This window comes from Pogoniulus pusillus, chromosome 14 (assembly GCF_015220805.1).
Source record: "Pogoniulus pusillus isolate bPogPus1 chromosome 14, bPogPus1.pri, whole genome shotgun sequence".
Lineage (NCBI taxonomy): Eukaryota > Metazoa > Chordata > Aves > Piciformes > Lybiidae > Pogoniulus > Pogoniulus pusillus.
This window is the reverse complement of record NC_087277.1, coordinates 21,158,699-21,176,360: the sequence shown is the minus strand read 5'-3', so window position 1 is coordinate 21,176,360 and position 17,662 is coordinate 21,158,699. Positions and strand designations below refer to the sequence as shown.

The window sequence follows — 17,662 nt, the reverse complement described above, 5'->3', positions numbered from 1 at the left end:
TTCAACCCCCGGGACCTGTCGGTATCGTCTGCCTATGACAGCTCTCGCCGAGACTGACAGGCCCAGGCTGAACTGAGACGGGGCTCAGGGGGCAGGGTACAAGTGCGATCCCAGTTGAGGCTGGGCAGGGCCGGAAAGGCTTGAGGAGACCCCCCACTGACAGTGCACCCTCTTAGTGCGCTAATATCAACAGTGCATTCGGCGTGGAACAGGAACTGTTACAGAGATTTCTACTTAAAACAACTTTTGGAAAAAAGATAAAACAAGTAAAATTGAAAACGTCAGGGAATTCGAAAGGTGCAGCAGCAGCAGCAGCAGTCACCCTGCTACTGGCCAAAGGCGACCGGGTGACCTCAGAGCATCCCGACGCCGGACCGCCTCCTGCCGAGGGGCGGACGCAAGTCGCGGCCACGGAGCAGGCGCACAGCTCGGTGCCTGTCCCCTCTGACCCCTCGGCAAGGGAAAGATGGCGGCAGTGGTAGTGAGGCTCGGCCGGCGTCGTGTCTGCGGCAGTGCCACGGCCTGCTTCCCTGGCACCTGTCGGGTAAGGTGCTCCCTGCAATGGGCTGGCGCTTCGGCGGTGCTCCGCGACGTTCTGCCTCGCTGCCTCGGGGTTTCTCGGGCGTCCTTGACTCGTCAGAGGGTACGGCGGCTCTCTGCAGGCGGTGCTGCCCTTCGAGCTCTCCCCTTGTAGACGCAGCGAAAGTCCACTCGCTGTCACCGAAGTGGTGTCGAGAAACGGCGCAGGCTTGAGTAGGACTCCGGCCTCTTCGGTGTAGGGAAACAGCCGAGACGTCTCCGAGGGTGGAGACACCTTCTGGTTCTTCGCAGCGGGCCTGTCCGCCCCGCAGCCTTCGCCGCAGCCTGTGCACCCCGGGACGTCTCAGGGGTCCTCAGCCGTAGCGCAGCGCAGCCCCCTTTTCTCTCGCATTTCTGTACAGGCTGTAGTGGCATTGCTGCGGCTCTTTGATCCCCATAGCAAAGTTATGCACTGAGATTTAGGTACTATGTAGTGCCCTTGCTCCCTTGGGTGAGTGGTGCATGAAGCCATTTCTGGTGAGTTCAGCCCAGGCACAGTAATTCTTAGCGGTGCCTGCTTGCGTGCTTCGGAGAGTGCCTTCTGCAGTCACTTCGTGATTCACTTCCACCGCTGAGTGCGGGTGGTTTGTTGATCTGTTCATGGTTTGGATTTTTTAAAGCTCTGTACTGGCTTCTTTATATGTCTTTTTACACCTGATTCCTAACTAAGATCCTTGCCCTTATGTCGCAGAGTTGCCGAATTGCCACAGAAGCTAATAACGAGCCGATGGTAGTCTCATAAAATGACTGCTGAATTACATCGGCTTTCTGGCTACCTGATGCCCTTCAGCCTGCTCCTGCTGTGGCCTGCTCCCTCCTCTGAGCAGAAATAAAGCTGTTTGCATGGTTTCTGTAGTGGTGGGCAGGAGGAGTGGGCTGTGTCTGTCACTAACAGTACCTGATGAGGGACAGTCTGCGTAGAGATTGTCTTTGGTTGTCTCCTAATACTGGAGGAGGAGGGAGGCCAAATGCTGTCTTGATTTGTAGTCTCTGCCATGAACTGAAGGGAGACCTCTGTCTCCTTGCATAGCTGAAGAGAGTTGAGATGAATGGAGCACTACTATGAAAGACATGAAAGAGGGTCTTCACACAGCTTTCCTAGAGGCATGATTGGACGTGGCACTTGGTGCCATGGTCTAGCCTTAAGAATTGTGGTAAAGGGTTGGACTTGATGATCTATGAGGTCTCTTCCAACCTTGTTGATACTGTGATACTCCAAGAAAACACACACGTTTTTATTGGGAGAACTTAAAACACACAAAAAAAAACTCACAAAAGCCCCGACAGCCAGCAGTAATTTACAGACGTTTAGTGCAGATCTGATTTGTAGAATTTTACTTCAGAAAAATGTTGAGATATTATTTGGATTTTCCATTTGGTCTGCTTGTGTTCCTTAGAAGCACCTTTGATGTATTCTTTTAATTTGTGAGAAGCTGTTCCATATAGCTGAGGAGTCCCAAGTTCAAGGAGTCTCTAAAGTACACATTTACTATAAATGCTGTAGCACTTACTGCACTGCTTGACTTTAGTCTTGTAGCTTTAGTCTGAGCTTTACTTCCTTAGTTTTGTTCTCCCCACAGCTCTTCTTCACCCTTAATATTTGTTTCATAATTTCTTTGGAAAAGGAGCTCTATTAAACTTGTCAGTGCAATTCCATGTTTATTCTGTTTTCACCTGTGCTACCCATACATAAATGTATTACCACTCCAAGATTCGCGCACGCACTTTCTCAGTCCTGCCTGAAGCTCTCCAAGTTGCCCATCTGTGCTGATTTGAGGCTAACTGGAATATTTTAATGAAAGAAATTAGATTATTGGTTGTGAAAAGAAAATACAGTGATGTCTAAATTAGGCATTTGTTCTGCTGAGACATACAAAAGCAAGGCCACAAACATAGGTAAGACAGTCTCTGTGTGGTTTTTGCCATATTAACCACCTGACCCTCTGCATTTTCCAACTAATCATTCTGAGTCTAACACCCCTTGCTGACCTTTCTGGCTCACCTGCACATAAGAGAGATGCTGAGTGACGAGAGGGAGTGGAAAGAAGGTGGAAGGGTGGTTGGGAGCCCTTTCTGGGCACTCTGACTGATGGGAGGGGTATTGTATTTCTGTATTACTTTTAACCTGTATATTACTGTATATAGCTGTAAATATCTGTAGTATGTTGTATACATACACTTGTAAATTGTGCTAATCTGTGAATATAAAGCTTCATATCCTTAACTTCCAGCTGGCTGAGTTTAGTCTGGGTGAATCCTTGGGTGGGGGGGGTGTGGACAGGTGATGCCCAGAGCCACTATACCCATCCCAGGGGGTTACGGCTGTGGGATGTACAGGTTGTCCAGCTACCACTAAGAAACATAGAATCATTGAATGGTTTGAGTTGCAAGGTACCTTAAGGACCATCTAGTTCCATCCTAGGGACAGCTTCCACTTGGCTGGCTGTCAAAACCCTATCCAGACTGGCCTTGTACGGTTCCAGAGATTGGACATCCATAGCCTTTCTGGGAAACCTATTTCAGTGTCTCACCACACTCACAGTGAAGAATTTCCTCCTTACATCCAACCTAAATTTACCTTCTTGCAGCTTAAAGCCATTACCCCGTGTCCTATCACTACATGCCCTTGTAAAAGGTCCTTCTCCAGTCTTCTTGTGGCTTCATTTACATACTGGGAGACTGCAATAAGGTCTCCTTGTAGCTTTCTCCCCCAGGCTGAGCAACCCAGTGTATCAGCCTGTCTTCATAGGCAAGGTCCTCCAGTCCCCTAATTGTCTTCGAGACCCTCATGGGAACTCACTCCAGCAGGTCATGTTGAGCTTGTCAGCCAACACCCTGAAGCCCTTTTCTGCAGTTAATGGTTTTATTGCCCAAGCTGGTTTTGTGCTTGAGATTGCCTTTGACCCTTGTGCAGGACCTAGCACCTGGCCGTGTTGTACTTCATAAAGTTTGCATGGGCCAGCTCTCAAGCCTGTCAAAATCCTTCTGGATGGCATCCTCTCCCTCCAGTGCATGGACAACACCACACAGCTTGGTGTCACTGGCAGGCTTGCCTTAATCCGCGTTGTAGCAAACAAAGATGTTAATCAGCACTACTACCAATACTGACCTCTGAGGAACACCACTTGTCATTCATCTCTGCTTGGACATTGAGGTGTTGACCACAACCTTTGAGTGTGGTCATCCAGCCAATTCCCTATCTGTCAAATCTATGACTCTCCGATTTAGGGACAAGGATGTCCTAGGGTATAGCGTTGGTGTAATGCTGATACCCAAACCTTGTACAGTTTTGTCTTGGAGATGGCATTGGTTTGCTTAGTGGTTCCAGTAACAATTGAGATGCGTCTCCTGGAGTTTGATTCTCCTCCATTCTCCAGTAAAGAACATTTTGTTGACTAGACTAGGAAAGAATCAAATCCTTCAAGCTACTACTGAAGCTTTTGACTTTGTCCACATGTAATCTCAAACTCACAGAGATTTATTAGGGCCGAATTCCTTATACATAAAGTACAGCACATGAATGAGTCTGAACCCCAAATCCTGCTGGGAGTCTGTAGTTGGTGATGGTTTGCCCTATATGAGTAAAAGTAACAGGCACAAGAATAGCTTCAAACCAGCAAAAATCACAGAATCATAGAATAAACCAGGTTGGAAGAGACCTCCAAGATCATCCAGTCCAACCTATTGCCCAGCCCTATCCGGCCAACTAGACCGTGGCACAATCATTATTAAAGTATTTGTGCAATGGTTCTTTTCTTCTCTAGAGATCTTCAAAGCCTGCCTGGACACCTGTATGTGTGACCTGCCCTAAGTGGTCCTGCTTTGCAGGGTAGTTGGGCTTGATATGATTCTATGATTCTATATTCTCTGGAGATCCCTTCCAACCCCTAACATTCTGTGATTCTGTGCTTCTAGTTGCAGTGGAATGTTTAAAAACAGCTCAGGTGCTTTTCTAGTCCAGTACAAGTATGTGAAGGTCCCTGTGTGTTGGCATCATGCAATCTAATTGTCCTTACCTTGATGACAGCCGCTGTGGTCATTGCCTCCACTGCCACAAGGGAAAGTGTCACCCTGTAGACCTGAGAAAAAGCTGACTTGCCTGTTCTTTCCTTGCAGTTTTTCAGCTGTGGGCCTAATGTGCTGTATCAGGACAGCAGTGCACCGCAAGCTGCGTTCTTTTCACCTCTGCAAAAAGTGATGCTGCCACCAAATACTTTTCAAGGGAAAGTGGCCTTCATAACTGGTGGAGGTACTGGGATTGGCAAAGCAATGACAACTACTTTGTCCAGCCTGGGTGCCACGTGTGTTATAGCAAGCCGGTAAATATTAATGGAGCAGTTTTAAGACTTTCATTTAGAACTGAATGCTGACCAGATCTGTTCTTTTCTTCTCCATAAAATGGATACATTTGTTATATTTACTCCATTCCTCTGTACTTTTATATTGTAAAGTCATATTGTAAGTGCCAGAAACTCTCAGATCTTTCTGCAAGTGTCTAATGGTTTGACCAGCAGTAGGAAGAGATAAAGTCATTACATGAGATGCAGCATCAACATAAAAAGCCCAGAATATTAGACAGCAATTCAGCTAAAGCCCAAAAGAGAACACAGAATTGAAGTGGCCATTGCTGAACTATTTGAATGCATTATCACAGTTGTTGCTGACACATATTTAAACAGCAGTAAAGAATCAAAGCTATTCATCTTAATTCTTACAACTTTAAAGCCTTAACTTTCGCTTCATGAAGATGATCTTTATACAGCACTCTTCAGTAGCACTACAGTGAAGGCTAGAAAAACAATCTCTTTTTTGATCAAAATAAAGAATGTTGTGACATTCTTCCAAAGAGTGGTTTAGTTAGCTTTATACTGAATTTGTGTGTCCCTTCTAAAATACTCATAGAGTAGTATCCAGAGCTAAGTTTGTTGTGATTATGCGCTCACAGTGAAAATATTTTTTTGTGGCTTACTATATCTGGTTAGCTTAAGATAGTCTTGAATTGCTTTGAAGTAGCAGTAACCACAGATTACCTTGATTTGAATACTTTCTTTCAGAAAGTTAGTGGCTAACTGCAGCTTTTATCTTAAAGCTCTATTTTTGTGAAAGTCAGAAACACACATGCATGCACACATATGAAATGATATTGTAAGGTTTGGTTGATATTTGCTCAGCAAAAAAATCCCCAGATTTTATTAACCTGAATGGTAATTGCATTTATTTAATGGTAATATGGTGACATTATGTACTTCTTTGTAGAAAGCTTGATGTATTGAAAGGAACTGCAGAAGAAATTTCTTCTAAGACAGGGAATAAGGTAATTTTTTACAGCATTGCAAATGTGTTACTGTACTTTAAATGGTTATAGGTGCTTCTGTGAGCTTGTTTAATTTGTGTTAGAGTGATACAGTTTTGAACTCTTACAGCTGCTTTTCCATCATTTTATAGGTTCATGCCACCCAGTGTGATGTGAGAGATCCAGCTTCAGTTAAGAATGCTGTTGCTGAATTAATCCAAGTGGCAGGACATCCTAATGTAAGTGTTACAGTGAAAAGAGTTTCCATCTTCACTACTGAAAAAGGGCTAAAGAAAGTTAATGAAATCTAAAGAGACGTTGTTGGAGAATTCTTGTTAGCAAAGGACACAGAAATGATAAACATGAGCAACTGTGCTGAGAAACGGCCTTGGGACACTGCTAGCCTAGGAAATCAAACTGTAAACAACTGAGCACCCCACACACAGCTGCAGTTAGATAGCCAAGGGGGCTGGAGTAGGTGGTCTGAAGGGCTGACCCTTAGAATGTTATGGTATGCTGACCTATTGATGCCTTACAAATAACCCTGTACCCTCTGACTGTAACCAATCTTGGTGGAGCACAGTTCTTGCTAGAATGCATATAAGTCACTGTATCACGGAAATAAAGTGGATTATGACCATCTAACCATATTGGTGAACCAAGAGGCATTTTACCCAAGTGCTCCACCGACAATACCTTAGAGAAGTGGCCATACTTCAAGATAAAGCTGACATTCACACTCAGACTGCTTACTCTTTTTCTGTGGTTCTTAAACTACTTAGCAGCTAAGTAGACAAAACATTGTTGTCCTTGCTCAAAGGACAAACAGTCTCTTTGTAAACAGTGGACAATTGTGATGGGATTCTTTGAATAAATTAAGTGAATAGAATATTGTCCTTAAATCTTCCTAAAATGGCGACTTAGCTTACTGGTACTGTTGCTTATTAACAGGGTGTTTCACAATGTAGAAATGGAAGGAATTATAAGCATCATCTTTGGCCCTTGCTTAGCTTATCTTAATATGCAAAGAAAGTTCCAAGTTGATAACTAAATTGTTATAAAGTCAAGAAAGAAACACCTTCACTTAAGCTAAGCATCCATTTTGCAATAGTTTGTCACTATTTTACAGAGCTAAAATACACTAAAATACAGAGGTTTTCACATCAGACTTGATTTGAGGGGGATAGTCTGGTGGAGTGTGACCAATAATAGACACCAAACTCTTTTGATTGTGAGAGAAACAACTGTCTGCTACCTGACAGAAAGTGATGAGGGTGTTACCGTCAGTGTGAAGGGCAGTCTGAGATATAAACTGGTTACTGTGGATTTAAAACTCATCTCTGTAGTGTAGACACTTTGCATTCACCAATGGACCTCCCTATGCACATAGAAGTGAATTCTGAATTCTTGTACCATGTTACTGAATTCTAAATGTGGTAAGAAGTGGAGGAACTATTTCTCACATCTGTATGCTGTAACAGTGCTATAAAATAAGACAGCTTGCTGTCCTGATTTGTAGACAACATACTTTGGATGTTATTTTACTACTGGTTGCTACAGTTTTTGGCAAGAGCACGTTTTCTGGTTTTATGTGTCTGCAGAGAGGGAAGAGGCTTCTTCCTATGTATTGCATTTTTAAGTGCACCAGTAATGTTCTGAGTGAATATTGCATTTCTTGCATTTTCTTTCTATTTAATTTCCCATATTCTGTTTAATAAAGAGAGACTGCAGAGCCTGAATATTTAGTTAATTTTGTCTAGTTTTTTTCATAGTCACAGACATGACACGTGAGTTTATGAATACTGCAAGCCAGAGTGTGACTGCCACTGTGCATGTGAGGTGAGATCTGGAAGACTGAAATTAATAGCAGTATCATATTCCTTCTAGCTTTGTTTTGTCCATTCCATCCCCAGGACTGTTACTCCCAAATAGAAATCAGTTTGTTTTTTGTTTTAATATGGATTGTTCTAGCAGTCATATATATCTGCATGCCTTAAAGATTGAATCATGCATGCTGTAGTGCTCTAGTTCTATTGCTATGTTTTGACTATTCAGTGATTCAAGTAACCTTCTCAGCATCTTGAGGTGTTTGGATTTTATTTTATTTTTTCTTCAAATTATAGGGAGGTCTTTGAATTGTATTTCCCATCTCTAAGTATAATTTATGTCTGTTGTATTTTATTTCTTTTACATTTGTCCAATATGTGCTGCATTCTGTTATTAAAAATTCTGATGTCTTAATTTAGCCCAGAAGCTCTTCAGAGCAAAGACTTTGTCTTATTTGCAAACCTACTTGAATCTAGGTGCTGTTCCATAAGTAACTCCATTTTATTGCTTTAGCATGTTATATTATTATTAAATACACAGGTTCCATCCACATAAGTTTTGTCTTAAAGGCTGTTCATGTGATGCCTAGTCCCCTTAGAAAATTTGTCTAACTTGCTAGCTTGAAGGACCAAGCAGATGATCTATCAAAAGTATCCTTTGCCTGATTATTGTTTGTAGAAAGGCAACAAATGACAGATCTATTCCAATAAAGTATTGTACCAGTTCCTTGTAGTCCACTAAATCATAATATTCTCTTTGTCAGGACCAATTAGACAGCCTGTTATGCAACAGCCAGCTGATCCACACTTTCGTCATCAGGTTACTTCAACTACTTTTGGTTTTATTCCCATACATACGTTACAGAACTTTTCTGTTAGGCTGTACTTGAAACACTACAAAAAATAGCAACTTAAGTCTCCCTCTGCATTTGCAGTCCTCAGTACTAGATTAGTAACTACAGCAGTTTGGAAATAGAGCTCATTTTCTGTTACTGATAACATATCTGTGCTGCAGATGTTAAACTTCTGATGGATTATTTCCTCCCTTTCTCTGCCCCACCCCTGTGCATCATTTTACTTTTCTACTTGGAAACACTTTGACAGTTCTGTGTAAATTCTTTGCTTTTCTCTAAGGAAGAGTTTTTAGTTAACTCTTAGATTTTCTTCCTTGTGTTTCAGGTTGTGATAAACAATGCAGCTGGAAACTTTATTTCCCCTTCTGAACGACTTTCTCCGAATGCATGGAAAACAATAACTGATATTGTGCTTAATGGTACTGCTTTTGTAACTCTGGAAGTTGGAAAGGAACTCATTAAAGCACAGAAAGGTATCTTAAGATTAATGACAACTAAACATTGTGACATAATGTTATTACTTACTTTCCTCCCTTGCCTTACTATTTTTATGCTAGTTTTGAGAGTCTGAAAAGAAACAGAGTAGAGTTTTGTACACTCTACATCCTTTCTAGGAAGAAACTTCATCTTCCTAAAGCCGTACTTAAATAGCACACAGTAGAACTGGCTAGCAGTTACTTCATTGTAGAATCTGCTGTTAAATTTGACTCAGAGGCCACGAAGGTAAGAATGAAAAAGTGACTGCAGAGTTTGTGCTAGTTAGAAAACGTTTCTAGAATGTAAAATATAAAGGCTGTTGAAAGCGTAGACTTTGAGTCTTCTCTATCTATGTCAGTTTCAGTGAGCAACTGGACACGTGGTTTTATTTAAATGGACAGCAAGTCAGATATCATTCCACACTTAAATAAAATTCACAGCTGTAGTATTTGACTAATAGCAGTAGAGAATATTACCTTTGAGATAATGTGAACAACAATTTAGAAATTTAAGTCAGGATTAGGTTTTGTTTTCCCAAGTGTAATTCTTAGTTCCAGACTAAATAAGAGTTTAGCTCAATATTTGAGCTTTATTTTAAACTATTAGTAGTTCTTTGGTACACTATGTAGCCAAATATTTACTTAACTAGATCATTGTCTTTAAGGGAAATATAATACATGTTCTTCTATGTTATGTTATGTTATGTTATGTTATGTTATGTTATGTTATATGTTATGTTATGTTATGTCATAGATTATATACAAAGAACTGCTTTTGTTTTACATTATCTTGTAGTTATGAATTAAAAAAACATTATTTTTAAATCAGAATAATATAATCTCAAATAGCATTTAAAAGCAATGAGGTATAATATGGTTTTCCCTGTGCCGTCACTTTCTATGTACAGGCACTGTTAAAATAAAACATTTGTATTTGCTCTGTATTCTTCCAACTCCTGAATTAGCTGAATTTCTTCAACGCTCCTCTCCAAAAAGTACTGAGTGGATTTATACTATTTAATGATAACAATATAAAGTTAATGTTGTTTCACTAAGTGTGTATAGATTTTGGTCAGTTGACAGAGTATTTCCCACGTATATTTTAGCAGCACACAAAAAAGTAATTTCCACCATTCTAGTCCTAATATTCCCTCATTAAAAACCCATCTCCAGCTCTGATTTATTGTATCATTATAGCAAGCCATCATAGCAGTTTGCTTTATGCAGTGTGTCCCTAGAGTAATGTGAAATACAGCTTTAAAATGCCTCTGTCTCTGCCACTATTGAATGAAAAACTGTTTTCTTTGCTTCCACCTCCAAATACAGAAAATTTCAGTAGTCATTTATCTCACTTCCAATCTTCTAAAACACATGAATTTCTTTTGCTATTGCTTTCCTTCTTTCCAGGGGATTCTATCTTTAAGTTTTTTATTTAAGGCTTTCTTTCAGACACGTTTTTGCAAGTAAATCAAATGTACCTGGAGGTGGTCCTCTCATTCCCCACCTTCATTTTCTTTTCATTTGCTTGGGTTTTTAAGTTTGAGCAGAGAGACCTTAGCATTTTAGCAGAGACCTTATCATGGAGATGCCATCCAGTTCAGGTACTCTAGAACAGTCTGTGAGGATCATGTACATCTCACGTGTACATGATGACGTGCGAGATGTCATCATGTACATGTGAGATGTACATGATGACATCACATTTAGTACCTGATGTATCCTGGCATGCCTTTTAGGTCTGCAGCCTGATCTCCATTAAACCTAATTTAGTAAATAATAAAAACACTCTGGTTTTATTCTCTGAAATTTGTACTGATATTTAAAGGTCATTTGTAATCTGCTAGCACATTATTTATTTGTGCACTAACATTATACAAAATAAGAGGAGTTAATTGGTTAGATACTGTTCCCTTTATGAATAGAAGCTTTAGACATGAAAACTGTGCGACCTGTGGCATACTTTAAACTTAAAAGCTGTGAATTTGTTGGTCATTCATGTTTTCTATGTTAGGTTCACCCAACTCACCTCTGCTCCTGCATAATGTTTAGTGAACAATCAACTCCAGGCAATTCTATGTTTTTTTAACTCTGATACTTATTTTCAAAGTGTTTCTCACTATAGATTACTTTTTGATAAAGAGAATCTATGGGTTTTGAGTACCCATTGACATTTCTCTCAGTGCTTGTTTGTAGTTCTCTTCAGTTTCTCTTGTGTAACATTACTGTGATTTTTTAACTGAGTCTCTAGTTCAGTATCACGTACATCCTACCTGTAATATATATTGTTGTAGAAATATCCCTTGGGTATCTATTCCAATTAAATTATGTTTAAAATACAGTAAGTAGCACAGTTATTTTAGTTACTGCGGCATAAGTAGTGAAGCTGTAGGTCCTTGACCTCCATTTCCCTCCTGGAGTAAGTTCGTGCTAGTCACTGGTCAGACAATCAGAATTTGCAGGCTTCTGTAAAAGAAAAACTAAATGAACAGTTGCAGTTTCCATTATTTTCCATAACGTTTTTGCCAAGTCTGTTATAAAATACAACATAGTAAAAGTCATTTTTTATAATACGAATTGTTGTATTGATAATGGAAAAGGTTACACAGGTTAACTTTATCGTAAGCTCTGCTGCAGAAAAACCTCCTGAAAACTTCTTTAAAAGACTCTTTTCTGCATAAACATTAACTCAAGCCCTAAACTGTGTCATTTTAAGATTATGCCAAGCCTAGTTGTTGAAATTGAATTTATTTAGATTTTTCTTTTTCAGCCAAGAATTGATAAAATCAGGGCAAATTACTCAGCTTCTCAAAAGACACTTAGATCTTAGCCTTCACTCCAGTTCGACTGATTTGCACATATAAATTCATTCTGAGTAGAAGTCTGGAGCCTAATCAATAGCTATTTACATTTATATGGAGCAACTCTTAACATTCATGGGAAAGAGGAAATAGAAATAAAAGAACTTAAAGCTTCCAAGACTAGATTTGTAAAATACCTTTTTACAGCAAGGAGAAGATGGCATCCTTAGCACTCGACCTACAAAATTCTCTACTCCTGAGGTTGCTTTTACCTTAAATTTAGTTTGATCTTCATGCATTTGTGTTTGTTTAGTGTGGAGTTTTTTTTTTTTACATGTTTTTGCAACTTCCAGGAGCAGCATTCCTGGCTATAACAACAATTTATGCAGAGAGTGGTTCAGGATTTGTGTTGCCAAGTGCCTCTGCAAAAGCTGGTGTAGAAGCAATGAGCAAGTGAGTAATACAGCAAAATATGTTACTGCTTTTCACATCCTTGAGATAGGCTGTTTGGACTATAAAAATGGAGCTAGTTGATATAGTCCTCCTGTATAATAAGAGAACCTTCCTGCCTGCAGTATCCTAGCAAAAAAATATCGATTACAGCATTTTGATGATCAGATGCTCTTGCATTCTCCTAGGCAAGCCAGTCCTTAAAGACAGTTAATAGGGGAATTAGTCGAGGTCTGTAGTGCCTTCCACTTTCTTCTGTGTATTTGAGTATACTGTTGCTTCATGTATCTAGTTTTACAAAGAAACATGCTTTCTACCACTGCTTTAAATTAAGATCTGTAGTTACACTTAATTCAGGCCATTATCACATAATGTGTCCATGTTACTCAGCAAACAAAAGGTTTTTGTGATTTATTACTACACTACAGTCCTTGAGAGCAAATAGATCCTCCTCTGCACTTGGGCAGAGAAGGAATTGCATAATTTGGCAGCCTTTTAGCAACCAGAATTCTTTATCCAGAAAAAAGTGAAGGAATGAGTGATGGTCTTGATTTCTGTTCTGTAGAGCTGTAAGTGAAGTGTGCACTTTTGAGAGACTTCATGGCCCAGCTAATTCACTCACAGTAGCAGAAGATCTATCTGAAGTGCTGCTTATGCAGAGAAAATGCTGTCATAAAGCAAAAATATTCTTCTGCTAGCCTTTTGGAATATAGCCTATTCTGTATTATTTCAAAGCATCTGATGGAGAGCTACATTGAAAAATGTTAGAAATGTTACTTATGAGATAGTCTAGATTATCAGAGAGAGAGAGAGTAGCCTAACAGTTCTTTGTCAAGGAGTTTAGGTGCCCAAATCATCTGTAAGACTTGAAAGGGAGATAGAATTGCTCCTGAATTTTGCTTTACCCACAATGTGCCCTTTAAATCAATCTTTATGAATGTGATTTATTGTTTTCTTTCCAAACCCTTAAGTAGAAATCCAGTTTCAGGAAGGCTCTAGTATTTGCACCTTTGATTCAGTTTGAAGTATTGTTTTTGCTGAATAGCATGATTAAAAGGTTGTGTTTAAAACATTGATACATTCTGTTAATGAAATTTTAGGTCTCTTGCGGCCGAATGGGGTAAATATGGCATGAGATTCAATGTGATTCAACCAGGTCCAATAAAAACAAAGGTACGTAGCTGTCAAGGTCCAGAGAACAGAGATTAACAGTATCTCTGTCCAGAGGAGCAAGATCTCTTCTTATGGTTTTCCGTGCTGTGAAATTAAGGTGCAAACGAGACCATAAGTCACCACAAAACTATTTATTAAAGGATAAGGTTGGACAAAACAGAGGGAGAGAGGAGGAAGAGGGGGGAGAGAGTGAGAGAGAAGAGAACGACAGAGGAGAAGAGGCAGGAAAGGAAAAGAGCTGGGATCATATTACCCGCAGTCACAGATGGGGGGAAAGAGAGAGAGAGACACGGGTGCCTGCCCCAGGGATGATCTTCTGCCGAGTTTGTCAGGGGTTCTTCTGGTGGTGGTGCAGCTCTGGTAGTCAGGTGGAGGTGCACTTGGTGGTCTGGTGCTGGTCTGCCCTTGGTGGTCTGGTAGAAGTGCACCTGGTAGTCTGGTAGGAGTGCCACTGGTAGGAGTGCACCTGGTAGTCTGGTAGGAGTGCCACTGGTAGGAGTGCACCTGGTAGGAGTGCCACTGGTGGTCTGGTGGGAGTGCCACACTTTGGCAGGCATTCCTTCTGCCTTTTATAGACTTTTCTGCTCAGTGTCCAGCTGCAGCTCCCCAGGAAATCTTCCTGTGTACTCTCATGCATTCACAGGAGTCCAGCGCCACCGGGCACAGGGCCTCCGCCCCCTCCCTGGCTGTACCTGTCCATACCCTGAATACACAGAAGCCTCTTCTCTTAGGGGTAGCTAAGATGTAGGCTGAGGTCCAGGAGTTTCTAAGGCATTGTCTGTTGATTTGCATCCCTGAGCTTTAGGCCAAGCAAATAGTCTGAGTCCGGGAAGGTGACAAAGGCAATCTTTATCTTTGTTGATTAGGGAGAGAGGATGCAATCTTTGTCTTTGTTGATGAACAAGAGAGAGGATTTAGACTCTCACAGTAGCATGAAGTGAAAGTTGGCTTTAAGATGGTCTAGCCCTTTCTCTAACTAGTAATTTCAATTATGATTTCCTTGATAGTCGAGACTTTGCTGGAGCATTGGACGCACTGCCCCTTAGTTTTTCTATGAACCAGAATTTATGTGTTTCTGAAGCCCAATGCTGTCTCTTCTACTACACTAATTAAAGTTCTTTTAGTGTTTCAAAGAAATCATATATCAAAATATATAATGTTGATTGTTACTAACTGCATGTGCCTGGTTTGTCAAGTGAAATGAATTCCTACACTTGTTGGAGTAAAAGTGCCTGTTTCTGCCTGAGTTTCTGACTTCGTTTGTTAAACAAAGTATCTTATCACTTCTGAAACTTCAGAATCCCTTTTAGGTATATGAGAACAGCATCTCACAAGTTTTATGTTGAAGCAATATTACTGGATCAAGCCAGCAGTCTTCCATGTCTTGTGTCTGGCAAGAGTGGAAGGAAGACACTCCATTACATTCTTTACATCTCCAGCCCCTGGCAGTCTGTGGCCCAGAGGGTTTGCTGCAGTTGCTATGTCTTCATATTTTAGTCTTAGCAGATTGGTTTTCTTCCATTAGCTTGTCCTGTTCCTTTTTGACCCCATACAAACTTGGCATCCACTATATGATGTCATGACATCACTGATTTAACAGAGTTTCATAATTTTTGGCACACTAGCTGCTTTAAATGTTAATGTTGCTACCTCCCTTTAATGTTTTTAATTTCAACTAATAGTGCGTATCCCACTCGAGACACTGTGTTCTTAATAAGCAGCTACATTTGTCATTCTGGTTCAAAGTTAGAATTTCCCTGAAAGCATTCAGAGACAGATTTGCCTTTACTGAGTGCATTGCAAAGTCAAGGCTCCTGCCTGAGATGCTGCATCCCCTGTCTTCAGAGAGCCCTGTTGTGAGTCATGATAGGAAAAGGAAGACACATAGCAAGTACGATGCTGTATCCAGGACATAATCTTATAAACTGGCATGGAAAAACAAGGCAGTAGAGGACTTAAATGGTGCGTGTGCAGGTGCAATTACTTGCATTAAAGTCGTCTTTAACTCTTGTTATTTCAGTATCTTAATATCAATGTTCCTAACACATTTCTGATTGTGCCTGAGAAGGTTGTTTCCTTGTGGAGGAGCCAGAATGAACAAAAAAACCGTCTTCTGTTTCTCATGCCATTCTAAACTATTCAAGCATTATAACTTCCAGTGACTTGTTTCAGTTCTAGCCATTGCTGTAATTAACTGAAATTGATTTTGTTTTCTTTAAAGTTTTACTTTACTCTTTATGTCATTTATTTCTGTCCTTTTCTCACCTCTTCTTGCTTCTGCTGCAGTTAATGCAGCAATTTAGAGTCTTGCTTATTTCTTCAAGTATTTATCAAAGGTGCTTGGAAAACAAAAGATCATTAAACCTTTTTTGTTTTTCACAGGTAGTAGATGACTGTCCCAGAGATACTAAATTCCAGCATTCCATGCCCAGTAGATGCCCATCAGTGCAGGAGGGATAAATTATTTTCTGTTGCCTACTTTCTTTTTTCATCTTACTGCCAAACAGGGTGTAAACAGCTTACTCACAAATGTTAACTTCCATATTGTTTATGTTTAGTAACCTCTCGGTTGCATTTTCATTTCTGATGTGGTTATAATGTTTTAAATATAGTTTTTTTTATTGTTTCTCTTAATCCTCAGGGTGCCTTTAGCCGCCTTGACCCAACAGGTGCATTTGAGAAGAAAATGATTGAGAGGATTCCCTGTGGACGTTTGGGAACTGTAGAAGAAATTGCAAATCTTGCTGCCTATTTCTGCAGTGACTTTGCAAGCTGGGTTAATGGGGCAGTAAGTTTACAGTTAACCTGCTGGTGGTTTGAGTTCTGCTGATGTGTTTAAAGCCTTTTAGTTTCAGAGAGGAAACAAAACCTCTTGCTTAGAAATTTCTTCCAATCATTATGGAACATTCTGGGTTCAGAAGATGATCAGAGTGTTGGAGCACTGCACCTCTGGGGACAGGCTGTGAGAGGTGGAGCTCTGCTGCTTGGAGAAAGGAAGTCTCTGGAGAATCTTTACAGCAACCTGTCAGTACCTAAATGGGGCCTACAAGAAGGACAGGAAGGGACTTTTTACAAGGGCTTGCAGTTACAGAGTAAGAGGGAATGGGTAGGACAAGATGGAATAGATTTGAAGCCTGAGGAGGGCAGATTTAGACTGGAGATTAACAAGAAATTCTTTACAGTGAGGGTGGTGAGACACTTGAACTGGTTGCCCAGGGCAGTCATGGATGCCCCCTCCCTGGAGGTGTTCAAGGTGAGATTGGATGAGGCCTTGAGCAGCCTGGTCTAATGGAAAGTGTCCCTGCCAATGGCTGGGGTTGGGAGCTAGATGATCTTCAAGGTCCCTTCCAACCCAAACCATTCTGTGAATCTATGGACTATTAAACTTTTAACTATAATGCATGGTAGTTAGTACCTTTACAAAGAACTTTTGGATGTGATTGAGTTTTTTCCTAATCCAAATCAATTTAAACTACTTTCACAGTTCATAAACAAGGGAGTGCTACAGAACCATCACTGGTATTAAATGTCTTGCTTATGCTTTTTTCTAGGTTATCAGAATGGATGGTGGAGAATATGTTTCTATGGCAGGAGAATTTAATGATTTGAAGAAGGTATGAAATTCCTTGCCTGCTATTTTACATTCAAACAAATACCTACATGTGTAATTACATGAAATTCTAATAAATCTTGGGTTGTTTTTTCTTCTTTTGTTAGGTTACTAAAGAGCAGTGGGACATGATGGAAGCAATGATTAGAAAAACAAAAGGCTCTTAGACGTATGTAACTCTACAGTGGACATTCATGGAAATGGATCACTGCTTTTGAGTCAATATTTAGAAATAACCAATTGAGAAATGACCTTCAAAATGTTTTGTATGCTAATTTCAATAAAATACTTTGAAATTACCATATTTTGGATAAAGCATGCATATTTTTTACCACTTGCAGTCTCATCTGTTGTCAGGAGTGAACAACGGTTGTACCCTGAGATGCTATTGTTCTTTAGTTTACATCTCATAGCCATTCTGTGGTCTGCAGTTACATTTATTTAATTTTTAATACTTCCAAAGATTTTTGTGGGTTTTGGTGTCTCCTTATTGTCATTCCAATAGCAGTTCAGGGCTGTCATATCTAAATATGATTGTTAATCTGAGGAGAAGCTATCATGTCTGAAAGAAGTTTGTAGCCAGGTAGGGTTTGGTCTCTTCTG

The 17,662-nt window shown here is 40.3% G+C and overlaps 1 protein-coding gene across 1 annotated transcript; it reads left to right on the top strand.

The window, feature by feature from the left end:
- The first annotated feature begins 338 nt into the window (after positions 1 to 338).
- DECR1 (2,4-dienoyl-CoA reductase 1) lies at positions 339 to 17,363 on the top strand. The gene is made up of 10 exons (XM_064154534.1): positions 339 to 544; positions 4,696 to 4,898; positions 5,836 to 5,893; positions 6,025 to 6,111; positions 8,878 to 9,025; positions 12,180 to 12,279; positions 13,377 to 13,449; positions 16,091 to 16,237; positions 17,001 to 17,063; positions 17,167 to 17,363. The coding sequence occupies exons 1-10, from the start codon at positions 467 to 469 to the stop codon at positions 17,224 to 17,226; spliced, it is 1,017 nt and encodes a 338-aa protein (XP_064010604.1). The 5' UTR covers positions 339 to 466; the 3' UTR covers positions 17,227 to 17,363.
- Positions 17,364 to 17,662: the final 299 nt, after the last annotated feature.